We start from the raw sequence: 15,499 nt of genomic DNA, 5'->3' as shown, positions 1-15,499 counted from the left end.
CATGTTCCATCCAGTGTCATTCTTGGTTCAGACCTTTGAATAAAAAAATGATTCCTCGGCTAAAGCAACAATAGTTTTTCCCTGCTGAAATCAAACAAAAGGATTTACAAATTATTTGGGATGCCATTGCAGCAATGTTAATTAGTCCAGATCATTTAAGACACCATTAATCAGCCAGTAATGGTCAAGACAGGCATAAAAAAATAAGACCACTCACAAACTGACCAAGGAAAGTTTTAACAACAAAGATGATCACGCAAAGAAATAAGACCTATGTTTGGGAACTCTCCCGCACTGTCTTCTACTCCTCGACACCAGCTCACTTCTTTGCTGGACCTCCTACGGAGGAAGAGAAAGAGAGAGAGGCAGCGTCCAGGATCGGGTGTCAACAGAGAGGTTGTGAGAGAAGGAAGACAGCATCCATGCTCCATCCAAGACGGTGGCATTTTTTTTCAAATACACAAGCCACCACACAATTTAAGCAGCTCAGTGTATTTCAACAGATGTGCAGGCTTCTCAAAACATCACGTTAATATATACGCAGTTATCTAAGAAACCTTTCAGAGAGGCTGGATAGGCATTCTGGATGTGAGTGTTATTAACATCACTACAGGGGCAAATTTCCATTCCGGAAACCACCTCTGGTTTATTTACACTGCTTCTGCCATTCCACCTAGAAATATGATTGCATATTTTTCACTCACAGGTTCTCCCCTACCAAAAAAGCACCCCTCACAGTACTGAACAGGAATTTTCCATTCCTTTATGCACCAGCATATTCCTGGCTCTTCCCACCATACATCTGTATTTGAAAATTTACCATTAAATAATACTCAGATTCACATTTAAAATAGTTTTGTAGAAACGGAAAACCTTCAAAGCAATAGTATCTCAACTGCAGGCTGGGGCTGTTACTGCAACCGTATGTGATATGTGACTGGTATCAGAGTGTTTTCTGCGATCAGGGACTTAGTTCCTCCCAGAAACACATGCACGAATATGTTGTTTTAGAGAAATGAGATCTGTCAGTTCCAATTTTGCTTTCCCCATTCATGTCCCCTGGGTGGCCCAATACAGCAGGCTCACGTAGAGCCAGCCTGACAGCTCTTCACAAAATGGAACAACTGCAGCTTCCATTCAGAACAGACCGGAGGGTGCCCAAGATATGCAACAACATGCAGTAACACCCAGAAGGTGGGAGACTTAGGCCCAAACCCTCCTTACTAACCCCCCTGAGTGAACTGGGAACCACCCTCCCCTTCTTGACAGCCTGAGTGCCAAGTATGTGATGTGCTAGCTTGTTCTCTCTCCTGAGAAAGTTACTCCACTTTCCAGAAGAGAAGTTACGATTCCCTGGGCTAAGGAGAGAAAGAGAAACTTAGCCTAAAGGACCTGGTCTCTGGTCCCTCATCTAACGCTGCTCTTTGTGAATCCACCTCTCAGTACTCAAGGAAAATGTTGTATTACAGAGATTACATTTTTTCTTATTCATTTAAGGATCAAGAATGACTACAGTTCCTTTTATTGGAATATCAGGATGACAGGTCTATAAATAGGAAGCAGTGTGTCCCAGCACAATTTATAATACTCGTGCAACTTGAAGGAATCTTTTGAATCAGAATGAAGTTTTCACTGAAGGCACACAGACGCAATTCTATATCTACTATATATATATATATATATAAGGGGGTGTTCATTTTTATATTTGTCATATATATAAGACACCACAAGAGTTACGGAACAGAATTAAATACCAAGAGATGGCAAACATGGTCACCAGTTTCAAATTTCCTTTTGGCAGAATTTTTTCTTTTAAAAGGGACTTTCCTTTAAGGTGCAAATCAAAATATAATGCAAGTTATCAGTATGAATCACTGAACTTTGGAACAGCTTGCAGGAGGGCAAGAAATATAAATCTTCGCATTTCTTATTCTCCTGCAATGCAACCAACGCTAGGACCAATGAAACCGCTCATTAGCTGCCCATAACATCATCAATTTAGAATCAACGAAGAAAAATATTGTGGTTAAAGAACTGCAAAAATCAGTGACAAAGCAACTGAATCCTACCTCTAAGTCTGAGCCAGAAGGGCATTTGGGTACTGTCTAGTTTTTATTTTCAAAAATTTTAATATAACTGTAAGAAGGAAGATGGCAAAGCTGCACATCATCTGACACACACGCATTTTTAGCCAGGCCTGCAAGAAAGGCTCCAGCATTTCATTGATACCTAAATTTGTCTGTAATAATGGACCCCCAAAGTGCCAACACCAAAACCTGAAATATTCTTCATATATAATTATGCAGTGCAGGAAAGACCAGGAACTCCTGCCGCATCAGTGCCTTAAAGTATAGATAATGAACCATCGAAGTGGGAAAAGTGCCATCTCCAGAATCACTACCATAATTTCCACTGGCACCTGGACATTCTTCTGTAGGGGGTCTCCGAGCCCAGCCCTAGCAGTGATCCTCTAGCTCAGGGCGGCCCAAGGCATACAGTAAAACGGAAGGTGCAAAGCACCTTCCGAATATTTACGATAACTGCAATTTTGATGCAATTTTTTGCTTAATTTTCTCCTTGCTTTGCTTGTCTGCAAGCAGCTTTGCATAGTCATCTTCTGACAGTGAAGCCAAAAAGGGCCCCTATGCACCACGACCTCTCTTTGGAGGTGATGTCACTGAAGCACATCTTTGGGACTTAAGAGATCGTGCATTATGCATGAACCTTTCTTTAACACCTCAACATTTACGCAGCAGAGTGCCAGGCCTGCTCTGCCAGGTGCAGGGGTGAAGCTGCTGGCTGCCGTACGACCGCTCCCGCGGGGCCGCCCCGCACCGCGGCAGGTGGTGGTGCCGAGCCCCATCTTCCACGCAGGCACCGCTCCACCTCGCCGGGCCCTGCGCGCCCCAATGCTGGCAACGGCTTCGTCATTGCTGGCAATTTGCGAGCCTGCTTTCCCCTGACACAGCAGCCTGGCAGCAAGGCGGAGCGCGGGGAAGGGGGACCCGAGTAGGGAGGCCACAGCCCACGGCCCGAACCTGCACGTAAGGCGGGGACGAAGCAAGCCCACCCCGGAGCAAGAGGGACCGGGCGTCTCGTCCCCCGGCGGGGCAGGGCTGTGACACAGTTCTCGCAGAGCCGATGCTCAGGCGCAGGCAGCCACCGGCATTTTTTGGCGTGAGCAGCGCCTTTCCAGGGCGGGAGGCGCACAGCTGCCAGCCCTGGGGGCAAGGGCCCCGGGCCGGCCGGTGCCGCCGCTTTACAGCCCTGGGAGGACCGGCCGGCACCCCCGGCCCGACGGTGAGGGGAGCCGAGGGGTCGCGGCCTGTCACCGGGCTTCCGTCCACTCCCTTCGTGGGCCCCGACCCGCGCCGGTTCCTGTCAGGGCCCCTCACGGACGGCCGCGGCCCCGCGCCCTCGGGACTCGCCGCGGTGTCAGGTCCTCACAGAACCTCGTCTCCACCGCTCTCACCGAACAGGCAAAGCCCACCTCAGCCCAGGCCGCGCTCCTCCCCCTCCACCGCCCGCAGGGTCCCCGCCGCCCGCGCGGCCCCGGGAGGGGCAAAAGCGACGCCGCAACCGCCTACCTGGCGGAGGGCCGGCACGGGCAGCGGTGCCGCCGGCTCCCCGGTGGCGGTGCGCGGCACGGCGGGCGGCGCTCAGGCAGCGGCCATGTTGGCGTCACTGCGTCCGGCACGTGGGGACGCGACCCTCCTCCTACCCACAATGCTCTCCCGACGGCTGGCCGCCCGGCCGCCATGGGGCGCTGCAGCAGCGGAAAAAAAGTCTGCTGGCAGCGGTGGGATTCGAACCCACGCCCCCGAAGAGACTGGAGCCTTAATCCAGCGCCTTAGACCGCTCGGCCACGCTACCGCCATGCTATAGTTGTTTTCGCCGCCGCATTTACTCCAGATCGGGGTTCCCCTACGCTTTCCCACCCTTCATCTTCATGCCCCATCCCAGCAATCGCTCTCACTACGCACCCTTCCACCCGAAAAATAAAATACCGCGGGTTTTCCCACCCCCGTCTGCCAGCAGGCGCAATGGAGTCCGGCGCACTGCCACGTGTACCCGGACGCGGACATCATCTGCACACCCCTGAACCTCTGAAAAAATAAACCCAAACCCGATGCATTTTAACTTTGTGCTCCAAAGCTACAACTCACTGAAGCTGGAAAGTGAAAAGCCAACAGACTTTATGGTTGGGGGGTTGTTTTCCCGCTTGCAGCACAGGCACCCACGTGGCAGCCTGTAGTAGCAGCAGTAGCCAGTACAACTCTTGTGAAAAGGGGTAGTAGCACAACTTAGCTGCCTGGTGTCCCGTGAGGGTGCCCTTAGGAGCCTCTGTCTATATTTTGCCTGAAAAGCTGGTAAATTTTCTTGAGGAATTAGCGTCATTCTCGCCACAAAGACTAAATGCAGCTCGATGAGCTGCTGTAGTTGTAGCAGTTCATTTAAACGGGATAGATAAATAGTTCATTTAAACCTGCTGGACCCCCCAACAGCCTCCGCTCGCCCACCTCCTGCTGCCGGTGCCTGCAGCCCCCGCAGGGCCAGCTCTGCCCAGGAGCTGCTGGGCATCGGCTGCCAAGAGGCTGCAGCTTTGCACAGTCTTGCTAAAAATTTAATTCACTACCTACAAGTACTGAGGAATAACAGCACACGCGTGTAAGCGTGAATGGGAGCCTCCATCGCTGCTGCAGTATCACACCCTCAGTTCAGCACCTTTTCAGAAGGATGTGGGCTTTTTTTTGATAACAGAGGGAGCTGATGCTCCTTTGATGACCCTGGCTCCGCAGAAAAGCAGGAGTTTCAGGGAGGAGAGAGGGCAGTCAGACCTCCATTGGTTTCACACAGCAAGTCACCCCATACCTGGTCAGGCAGAAAAGTTTAGGGAGCGAGTCTGATTTAGCCGTCTCCAAGCACTTGTCCGCGCAGCAGTAGACAGGGGCTACCGTCCATAGCCCACACAGTGTGTGTGTGTGTGTAAGATGTGGTGTGCAAGAGGCTGCGTGGAGCACATTGTGCAAGTGTTTTTCTCATTGCCAGGGCTGCTTGGTGCCACAGGTCCTGTTGCCCAGGCAGCAAGAGGTACCAACACCTGCCCAGACAAGTGCTTTTCTGCCCTGCCATGGGCGAGCTCAGCCTCTGACCCTGAAATGTTTGTGTGCCTGGCCACAGAGACACTTCTGAACACTGGAGAAAGCCTGTGTACCCAAGATTATTTGCATCAGCCATGCGTGACACTTAGAGGGGATAAGAGCACAAGTCACCGCTCGGGGCTGGCAGTTGGATCAGGAGGTTTCTCATTTTACCAGTGTGAGGTAAAATGATGATTATGGGACTTTTTCCAAATTAAAAGAATGAACTTACAGAACTCAAAATATAGCACAAGCTACTAGCCTCATTATATTGCTTTCCTGAGCACAGGAGTTAACCAGAGAAGAGCAAGGGCCCAAGACTTGTATCGATTATGTCCACCCTAGGGACCAGGCCTGATGGTCACAAACTTATGAGCTGTCCCCATGAAGTGTCCAGGTCCCCAGCAGTGGGAGGCATGTGAGAGATGCCCTGAACTTAAACCTGAGAACAGCCTGACCCACCACCAGCAGCACTGCCCCTCAATCTGCTGGCCACTGCCAGGGCCAACAGGCACAAGCTGGAACATAGGAAATTCCATCTCAGTATGAGGAAAAACTTCTTTAAGGGCGACAGAGCCCTGGCACAGGCTGCCCAGAGAGGTGGTGGAGTCTCTGTCTCTGGAGATATTCAAAACCCACCTGGACGCGTTCCTGTCCCGCCCTGCTCCAGGCGACCTTGCTCTGGCAGGGGGTTGGACAAGATGATCTCCAGAGGTCCTTTCCAACCCCTACCATTCTGCAATTCTGTGAATCCAGCCTGAGGTTCAAGCAAAATCCTCCCTTTTAACATTCAGAGGAGAAGTCCTGATCTGGCTCCACCTAAACTACACGTGTGTCTGTCAGCAGCCACTCTACTCTCAGAAGTGAAAATATACCTGTGGGGAAGACAGTGAGATTCAAATCAGTCCCACAGGCCAGTAATTAAGAAACAGGCAATATTCTTATTTACACTCTATAGACTGTAAGTGTTGGCTGTCTCCAATGCTTTTTGATGGATGCTATCCTCACTTCCTTTGTTACACTTGCCAAACGCTCCAGCTCTTCGTGACACCAGCTATACCTAAAGACAAGACTTGCAATGCCAAATTTCACCTTTTTAATCTTAGTGACACTACAGTGGAGTGAAGAGGCTCTGCTGGGGCTTTTTTGTTGAGAGATTCTGCCATTACAAAGTGCCTTTGCTAAAGAACAATCTCATATTGTTTAAACTATACAGGTATAATAAATTATACCTGCCTAAATAAAGCAACAAAAAAGCACCAGTAAGAGCTCCATTTTTAACAGTTAAAAAGGGCTGCTATCAGACAGTTTATTCTTGAACAGAAAGGGAAATAAATCTTACTGAAGATGACAACGTATCATTAGTTATTGTAGCCATTACAAAAAAACTCTCCCACATCGAATCATAGAAGCCAAGTATTTTCATTCTTTTCTCAGGACTAAGCAAAGACTGAAGGCATAGGGATGCTTCTGTAGCAGTCCTGCAAATAAGCACTTCAGTCCTTACATCTTACTCTGTATTAGTTACAGACACAGCAACTGTAATTGAGTGCAGATAAAATAGCACATCAACCATTTAGTTTTCTTGAGGAAAAGACAGAGTTTCTTGGTACACATCTAGTTACTTCCTCCCAGTTAGTTACTTTTGACTATTGAAAGGGAAACAAATCAGGGATGGAATAATAAATTTTCACATTTCTTAAAAATACAGATTTTCATTTATTCATTGTAAATTGATTAAAAATACAGCATATCGCAATATCATTCCAGAAGTCTGTCAAATATATAGCTTTTCTCTACAAAAGAATGTTATAGAATAAGTTGTACATACTTCTGTAAACCATTTCCATTTTCAAATTACTGACAGTCCTATTTATTGAATAGCTAAATAATATGATACCACCTTCGGAGAGAAGGTAGTTACATCACTGAAAAAGCAGTATTTGCAAACAAAGTATTAATCATAATTTTTTCACTGCGCTGCGTGCGCACTTACATACCTGATCTACAGAGAACTGTCAGCAACTTTAGCAACTACTGAATCTAGCAAATCAAACTACACCAAAAGGTGTCAATAATTATACTCTACGTTCCTTACACATTTTGGATGGGCACATTCAATCTCTCCTCCTCCCTACGTGGTTGTTGGTGGTATTACACATGCTTCCTTCTCACGAAGATCTCTAAGGCTTGGCATCAACACCTTACGAGGAAAACAGATCCTTTTGTCTGATTTTGTTGTACTGCCTACAAAGCATAGGTTCTGCACAAAACACTCTGACTAGTCAGCCGTCTTCAGAGGTGAATGGCACATTACTCTTTCATTGAGAGCCGCTATTTCAATGCTATGAACTGAAAGAGAAAAAAAGCCACATCCAAAAGAGGCTTTAGGCACCTAAAGCAGAAATTTGGATAGGCACGTAAGACATCCATCTGACTTGCAATCCTACAAACTCTGGTTTTATTTCAGAATATTAGGTCCAAAAAATCTGGTTATTTTAGTACCTAGCTTAATCTCTACCTAAGCCCAACTGAGATCTAGAAATTAGACATTCCTCCATTAATGGGTGAAGAGCTTCACCTTCACTCTCAAAACAAGAAATAAAATAAAAATAGGCCATGAGCACTACTTTCCCACACCCGCTGCATTATACAGCAAGATGTGGACACGTGTTGCAAGGCTACTCACAGCTACAACTGCCTGGTGGCTACAGCACCCACCCAGAAGTACAACATCCAAGGATAACTTTTCCTTCTCTCCTAAAAAGGATGCAAATCTTCCCATCTCACTTCCTTAACCACTAGGGTATCAGCTCTTTCAGGCAGCAGCAGTTACTAACATCATGCTTGGATACTCTTTAAACAGTGATTCAAGATCCACTTGCCAGAAAGAGAGTAGATGGGGAGCACAACTTTGGAGCTCAGTGACGGGAACTCACACAGGAAAGGAAGAACTGGTTTCTGTTCCTTGAACAGTTTCTACATTTTACAATAAATTAATATTACTTGGCTATGCATGCAAGAAGTCCCAAAAAAATCAACTTCATCATCTAGCAGCCTGCTTAGTTTTAAGTGTGCTCTTAAAAGCTTGGCTAAAATGAGGCTGGTGAGCATTATAGGTCAATTCAGCACCTCACAGGGGGTGCCCCTTATTCATATCAATTTACACCCTCAGAAGACTGTAAGGCCAAGGCAGCAAAAAGTTTCCATCTTAATCTCCTGCAAAACAGTCAACCACAACCAAGAAATAAGAACAGCTTCAGTACTAGCCTTATAGATGGCACAGCAGCTTTGGAATAAAATACTGGATTTGGAAGAAACTTATGTCTATGCAATGATAATTCAACCACCACCATGTATTTGTCCTCCCATTGCAGGTTAGAATTATGCAAACAGGACACAGAAATTCAAGTGCTTGAGGATAATATTGTTTTCTCCTTTTACTCGGCAGTTTTCTTTAACTGATTTTTAAACCATTCACAGATAAGATGCTATTTTAAAAGATTTTTGAACTAGATAAATTATTTGTCTTCATGTAGAAATAGATGAATCAACATCCTCTAACCTTTTCTAACGTCGTTCTGGAAATGGTGGAAAATGTATTCTCATTTTAAGTGAGATGATCTAGCTTCACTGAGAATTGAGATGTCACTGTAAAGATAACTTTGTATTACGTATACATTACAGATCTTGCTACTGTACATCATTGGACAAATACAATGTAGGATCAGTACAATTTAATACAACTCAGTTATTATATGGTGCAGGGTGTAAGCCCTGGATGAGAGGGGTAGCTGGATGCCTCACCTCATCAGGAACATCAGTGATTTTCTGATGGTAAAATATGCAGTGTTGGTAATGAATACAACATATTTCATCCTGAATATCCTCACTGACAATTTGAAGCATCTTCCCCATCCCTACCCCCTCCAACTGTAAGGATTCTATGTGGAATTCTTTTGATAAGAATAACAGAAGTGCCCAATGACACCAGCATAATAGAATGGGACTACTTATTAAAATGAGTAGCTGCATGCTTAAATTGAAATTTACATTCACATGCAAATTCGGTGAGATACACCAAAAATGACGAAGAAATGCTGAGAATTTAGGAAAATGTTTTTCTGTATGTGGGGAGGAGAAGAAAAATGTAAACACGCTGATCATTTGCTGTGTAAAAAACAGGACATGTGAAACCTAAACAGACATCAGCTTAATTTTTCATCAAAAAACCTAGGCCCCTCAGGTCTAACAGTTAAAAAAAAAAATACAGAAGGTCAAGTGTGTCTGTATTACATCTTTAAAACACTAGCAGAAGTACACTATGGCACCCAATATATCACTTACATTTGGATTTCCCCCCCTCAAAAAACCCCCCGAAAACTAAAATACAAAAAAAGAAACTGGTAACACCTCATAAAAATATATCTTTTTAGCTGCAAATGCAGCAAGTCTATAAAAAAAATTTATATACAAGAACTGCTTAATTGCGGTGTCACTCTTCCATCATCGCCCAAGCCTCTTCTGCTTTTTGGTAGTACTGATTTGCCAGTCTGCCTTTCATGGCTTCCATTGCTGCTTCTGCTGCTTCTGTGTACAGCTCACCTAGGGGAGGAAATAGTATCAGTTATGTTGACAGGGTAAAGAAAAAACCTTCTCTTTACCCTGAAGCAATTAAAGGACAGAAAGAGAAACTGAGGTCAAACTACAGGGGCGGATGTATGGGTGTATTTTAATACTGTCAGCAGAGTTACATCAGCTGGGAAACTGGCTTTTGCTCTTCAAGTTGAACATTATATGACTGGCTGCTGAAGGCTCTTCAGTGTATTTGCAAGGAGTGGAAATATGACCGGCCTGTAGGAGTCCCCTGGACACCTGTGACACTGAGACACCTGCCATGTAGATTACACAACTAAGACAATGTTGTGTCGGGCCTGGGAGTCATGGTGTAACCCAATACAAGCCACAATCTGCAGTTCAGTGGCCACACGGGGAGCGAAGGTTGCTTTCGAGTGACTCAGTGTGTCACAGGATTCGGGCTGGCACTGACCACTACCCCTGTCACTGGGAAGGCCTCTTATTCGACTGTTTGTAGCCTTCTATCACCCAGCATCATTACAGCTTCACCTACAAATCTGAGGGTACTGACCCTCTGTTTGTTTTATAACAGCTGAAGCAGGAAACGTATTTCTGAAGTACATGCTGGAGGAAAAGGGAAGGAAAAGCAGGATTACTGATTACAGAAACAAAACGAGGCCTCACCTGATCTCTGTGGATCCTTATTCAGGTGGAACCCTCCTGTCATTAACATCTCTGCTTCCCTGGCCAGGAGCAGATACCGGGGCTCATCCTGAGTGCCATCATATTCACCCCCCTCATCATAATCGGTCATGTTCAGTGCCGCGTTGTACCAGTACAGTGCCTCTTTCCAATCCTGTACTCTGAAGTTAAAAACAATTTTTGAGGATGGTTACCTTCAGAAACAAGTGTACTTGCATTGGAGATTCAGAATTCAATTTTGTGCTAGCTTCTCAGAGCCTTGATGCTCTCCAAGAATGCAAATGTTCTCATGGAAGCTCACTAACTCTGCACTGCAGCATCAGGTCACTACATCAAATGAGGTTGGGACCACTTTATGCAGTAATTACAGAGGAGAAAGTATCAGGCTGAAATGTCTGATCGAACTCCAGAGTCTGAGCTTTCATTACTAGTCGTACAGTTTTGGTCTGGAATTTATATTTGTGAACATAACTGATTTAGAAACATTCTGAAGTTGCAGAAAGTCTTGTTTCATAAATACTTTAAAACCAGCAATTTTCATATTGAGAATGCTCAGTGCATTTCTGTGAGAAGTTTAGTGTTACCATTGCCAAGAGTTTCACTGTTGTGCAAAACAGGTAACAAAGACATGCTACAATACAAAAGCAGAAACGTCACTATCACCACCTGTTATATTTGATATTTAAGGAAATTAGTATTTGTCCACTTTTTAAAACTCATCTAAAATGCTAAAAAAAAATAAATATATATCTAACCAATATACTGCGTAGCCTTTTAGCAAATCACAATTTCTTAGTCACAATGCTGCTCCTATCCCTCCTATCAAAATAGGAGTGCTGGCCAAATTAAGAAAGACTTACTGAGGTAAAAGCATTTTTAAACTTCTTAAAACCATCCTTAATTAAAAGTAACATCCTCAGCATTAAGACTGTGGTCCTGTGAGATTTCCACTCCTACTGTTATTATGAGAAGCAATAAAGGCTACAACTGTGACAAATACTTCATGCATCTGACTGCATCTCATCTATAGTCACTTTACAACTTCACCTAATTCTCCTATTCTACACCATCTTTCATAGCTTAATTAGAAAACACACCCCACTTTTTAAAAAAACTATGCTTTAAAAAAATCACTAAGAAGGAGACATGGCAGTTGTAAATACTTTTCACTTAATCTTAGGGTACTACCTCTCCAAAAGATCTCTTGTGTTCATTTGTTGTCAACGATCCCAGGATTTTCAACTATGCAACTCCCAGTGATGTCAAGGGGAGTTTTATCATCAACTTCAGAGCAAAAATACTTGGCCCTTATAGGGCAACCTCAGCTAAATTCAAACATGCAGGTGGATCCAACACACATGCAGGTGTCCAACAGCAGAAAATTTCTGATATCATGGCTTACACCTTGCTTTTATTCACACCCGTGTAAGTCTGAAGAAATTCCAAAACACTACTTCATAGCATTACTGACATAACAGCTCTTTACGTGAATGAAAAGACACGCATCAAGTGCTTCCTCCCCCGCTTCCTCCCGTGGAGTACCACCAAGTTAAGTTACTCGGTCATGCACAGTACCTGTCTGAACCAAGATTTACACCTGTATCATAGGCTCTTGCTACCAGAATCATGGAAGGCCGGTCTCCAGCTTCTGCTGCTCTCAGCAAGTAATCAAATCCTTTGTTTCTGTTCTCCTTTGTGTCCTAGTAAAACAAACAAAACCTCTAAAATGCATGTTTCTAAGTAAAACCATCCCTTCCTTCCTCTAACACTAAATGCAGTTTCTCCAAGTCAGTAATGGCTGCAAGTGTTTAGCATGTCTGAGAAACAGGCCCAGCCACAAAAAACACCTGAGCAGCTGAATAGTAAAGATCACTCAAAAAAACTCCCAAAGACATGCAGTAATTTGCTGGCAAAACCAGGAACAGGCAGCATTTTTTGCTGCTTTGTCCAAGCCCGTAATTACGAAGTTACCCATTTTCTCTGAAGAGGCTACAAAACACCTATGATTATTGTTTTCTCTCCATTTCCCGCTATTCTTATGTTATTTTTACAATCATAGAATCACCTAGGTTGGAAGGGACCTTTCAGATCATCTAGTCCAAGCATCAACCTACAATGGACCACAATTCTGCATTTTGGCATTTTTTCTTTGATATTTTTGTTTACCTCCAGAGTGACCTCAGAAAGAATGTGATGTGGCAGCTGAGAGCACATGAGTCCTAACCCAACGATGGCTTCCAGCTCCCCACAGTCTGCAGCATGCTCCAGGTGAAACAGGGCTGACTCCCGATCCCATTCCTTGTCTTTTTCACAGAAACGCCCAGCTTCGTGATAACGAACCATGGCCAAATGAACCTAGAACACAATTGCACAGCAAAGAGACACAAGTATTAAATCTAGATCTGATTCTTCAAAATCCCTGTGCCCAGTTTGGCCCAAACCATGACATTTACTTAGGCACAAAAATACCTCTCTGAGGTGACTACTTAATTAAAGCTAATTGTGTGCCTCTCTGCGACTAAGCAGAGGACTAGCCTGATAACACACGGACTCGGAGCCTGACTAGTGTCTGAACAGATTAAACAGGCAAAAAGCAAAAATTATAGGCAGGGCAGCTGCCTCTCCAGTTCTGTAAGCTTGGACACATACAGCTTTACAAATTTGACTAGTAGAGACAAGAGACCTAATGCAACAAGACAGCAGCTGCCACAACATCTTCCCACATCGGTGTGCCTCAAGCAGTATCCCAGCAGGTTGCCACACCAGAGGACCAGGTCTTAGGGTCATGTCCCATCAGATCCACTGGGGCCTTGGAGGCCTTTAGGAGGGAGTTGTAGTTTAAAGCACCCAGCTGGCAACTGCCTAACATGCCAGACAGCAAGGCAAATGGCAGTGACCACGGGCCACAGACTTATGTACCGCAAGTGCCCTCACAGGGAAGGAACTAACCTGAGGCACAGAAAACCAAGAAGGTTATCCAGGGTAAAATCCTCATACCATTGAAGCCTTTATTGTCAGTGGCGGCAGGACTTAATTCCAAACATGTTGTGGGATTCTGAGATTATTTTTTCCTCCCCTGCCCAAGGGAAAGGCAGGTTTCTTCTCAAACCAAAGGGTCTGAGAATGTCTGAAGCTCTCAGGATATTCAGGAAGATCTACATCGTGTGTTTTGAGTGTGGGCTTAACTCCATACATAAACCCAGACCTAATTTACATTTGCATTGTCTGGGATAGTCTGGAGTAAGATGACCATTTTTCAGGAGCCCAACCTTGCCTATTTGCAAGGTATGTGGGTCAGGCACACCATATCTGTCCCACTGTATCTTCTTTCCTTCATCTGGAAGGAAAGATGAACCAACAACAAGGTCCTCCCCAAAGAAGCCCAGACATTGCAATTCATGGGTTCCTGAGCTTAGATGTCCTTTATAAAATACTATTAGGTGACAGAAAGCTATGTATTTTCACCTGCACGAATAACTCATGCAGGGAAACACCTCTATGTAAGTAATAAATACAAGATGTTTCTTTCCAGTTGGAAAGAACAGGATTACTGGACCCATCCTACCTTCCCAAGGACTGATTTCCCAATTTTCTTTTCAAGTTCTAGTGCATTGAGCCTCTGAATTTCCTGGGCAACACAAGACGGTCTGTGGATGTGGACTCTGGAAGAGTTGTAGAGATTCCACTTCTCCACACTGATCTGAAATACGGAATATACTATTATTTCTATCCAAAATTAAAATTTACGAACTATTCAATATGGATTACCATCCAGCAATCAAAGCCTCCATTAATATTATTACTGATTAGTAAATACTGTAATTTAAAACACGGCTTTTCGAAGTCATGTTAGTAGCTGAATAATTGGTTGTTATTCTTTGTCAAAGAAACAGAGTAAAGCCCTTTTTCTAATCCCAACATCAAGTATCTTCCATAAGTGACAGCAGCGAAGCAAAGCATTATCTTTAAGTTCTGAATCAGAAAAAAGGTACCTATAAAAACAAGCACCTGAATAGTCACACTGCAAGCACTGTGGTTATCCATGCACAAAAAAAATTAAATCCATGCTTTTCTGGTCAGAATTCAGTTCGAAACATTTTAAATGTTGCTTGCATTCTAAAACTCTAGAAAAATGAAAATTTAACAATGCAGAAGATGATAGGCAGATATATGTATTGGTGTTTCTCAGGACGTCCAACACGAAAAAGAACAAACAACTTTTCAACATCATGGGTGAATGGGAAATAGTAGCCAAACACAATCCTGTCAGAATGAAAGCCATTGGAGGTACACAGGGGAAGCCCAACAGGGAAGGCTACCGGCACAGAATTTCAGTCTGTTAAAGCTGTTTCAGCTTCCTGAAACAGCAACATATAATCATTACAAGCAAATTCTGAAAAGTGTATCTAATTAAATCATTCACTCTTGTCAAGCTCTGTTCTTTCTTTCCTTGCAGAATAGAGTTATTTGTTTAAGCCACAGAAACTAATTATCACAGAAGCTACCTTTTGTAAAAACACACAAGGAGGTCTGGTCTTCCCTATCTCGGTTATATACACAGTGGAGAGAGCTCCTGTCATGTATTTCAAATGGTGCATGTTTTAAAAAAATCATCCAACCACGTATAGGACACAATTCCAAAAATACAAGTGCAGAAAGGAAATATCATCTAGTTAGGCATAAAAAAAAAAAGTCCACAGAACTATAATTAAAGTGAGAAAGCTATGCATAGTCACTAATTTATGTTAGGGGTCAGTTACAGAGGTGACAATTTGTTTATAACATTACTTCTTTAACTGGAAAATAAAAACAAAACAAAAAAGGAAACAACATAGAGTGGTAAGTTAATAAACATATTCTGTAGCTGAAAAGGAAGGAAAATGACATCTGATTTAGTGATGTGAAGTTAGATGGCAGATGAGCGGAACAAAGGCCAAGCAGAGAGGCAAATTCATTGTCTATGAACATTTCTGCCTTATTTACCCTTGCAGAGCTTCCCAAACTGTCTTCATCAGATTCATGTCTTCGGTTGTTGTTTGAATGGCCCTATGTTAACGTAAAGATTTGCATAATTTAAT

The 15,499-nt window shown here is 44.0% G+C and overlaps 2 protein-coding genes and 1 non-coding gene across 19 annotated transcripts in view; all 3 read right to left on the bottom strand.

Moving 5' to 3' along the window:
* The window catches only part of POLR3E (RNA polymerase III subunit E), a 32,801-nt gene extending 27,004 nt beyond the window's left edge, over positions 1-5,797 (bottom strand). For 2 of the 3 annotated variants that reach the window (XM_074598170.1, XM_074598171.1), the window contains exon 1: positions 3,588-3,723. The gene's annotated coding sequence lies outside the window, so the exon portion shown is untranslated. Of the gene's footprint in view, positions 1-3,587; positions 3,724-5,780 lie in introns of those variants that run through there. The other variant, XM_074598169.1, reaches the window with a different exon arrangement.
* Positions 3,792-3,873, bottom strand: TRNAL-AAG (transfer RNA leucine (anticodon AAG)). The gene has a single exon. It is a non-coding gene; the product is annotated as a tRNA-Leu (tRNA).
* A 1,039-nt stretch (positions 5,798-6,836) lies between the features above and the next one.
* The window catches only part of EEF2K (eukaryotic elongation factor 2 kinase), a 31,028-nt gene continuing 22,365 nt past the window's right edge, over positions 6,837-15,499 (bottom strand). For 14 of the 15 annotated variants that reach the window (XM_074598153.1, XM_074598163.1, XM_074598151.1 and 11 more), the window contains 6 exons: positions 15,405-15,467; positions 13,987-14,121; positions 12,588-12,776; positions 11,997-12,121; positions 10,404-10,582; positions 6,837-9,746 (listed from right to left, as the gene is read on the bottom strand). In XM_074598153.1, coding sequence (XP_074454254.1) covers positions 9,637-9,746; positions 10,404-10,582; positions 11,997-12,121; positions 12,588-12,776; positions 13,987-14,121; positions 15,405-15,467 — 801 coding nt within the window. In that variant the 3' untranslated portion in view covers positions 6,837-9,636. The remainder of the gene's footprint in view (positions 9,747-10,403; positions 10,583-11,996; positions 12,122-12,587; positions 12,777-13,986; positions 14,122-15,404; positions 15,468-15,499) is intronic. The other variant, XM_074598166.1, reaches the window with a different exon arrangement.

The sequence above is a fragment of the Larus michahellis genome, chromosome 8 (genome assembly GCF_964199755.1).
Source record: "Larus michahellis chromosome 8, bLarMic1.1, whole genome shotgun sequence".
In the NCBI taxonomy this organism is placed as follows: domain Eukaryota; kingdom Metazoa; phylum Chordata; class Aves; order Charadriiformes; family Laridae; genus Larus; species Larus michahellis.
This window is presented reverse-complemented; position numbering and strand designations above follow the sequence as displayed.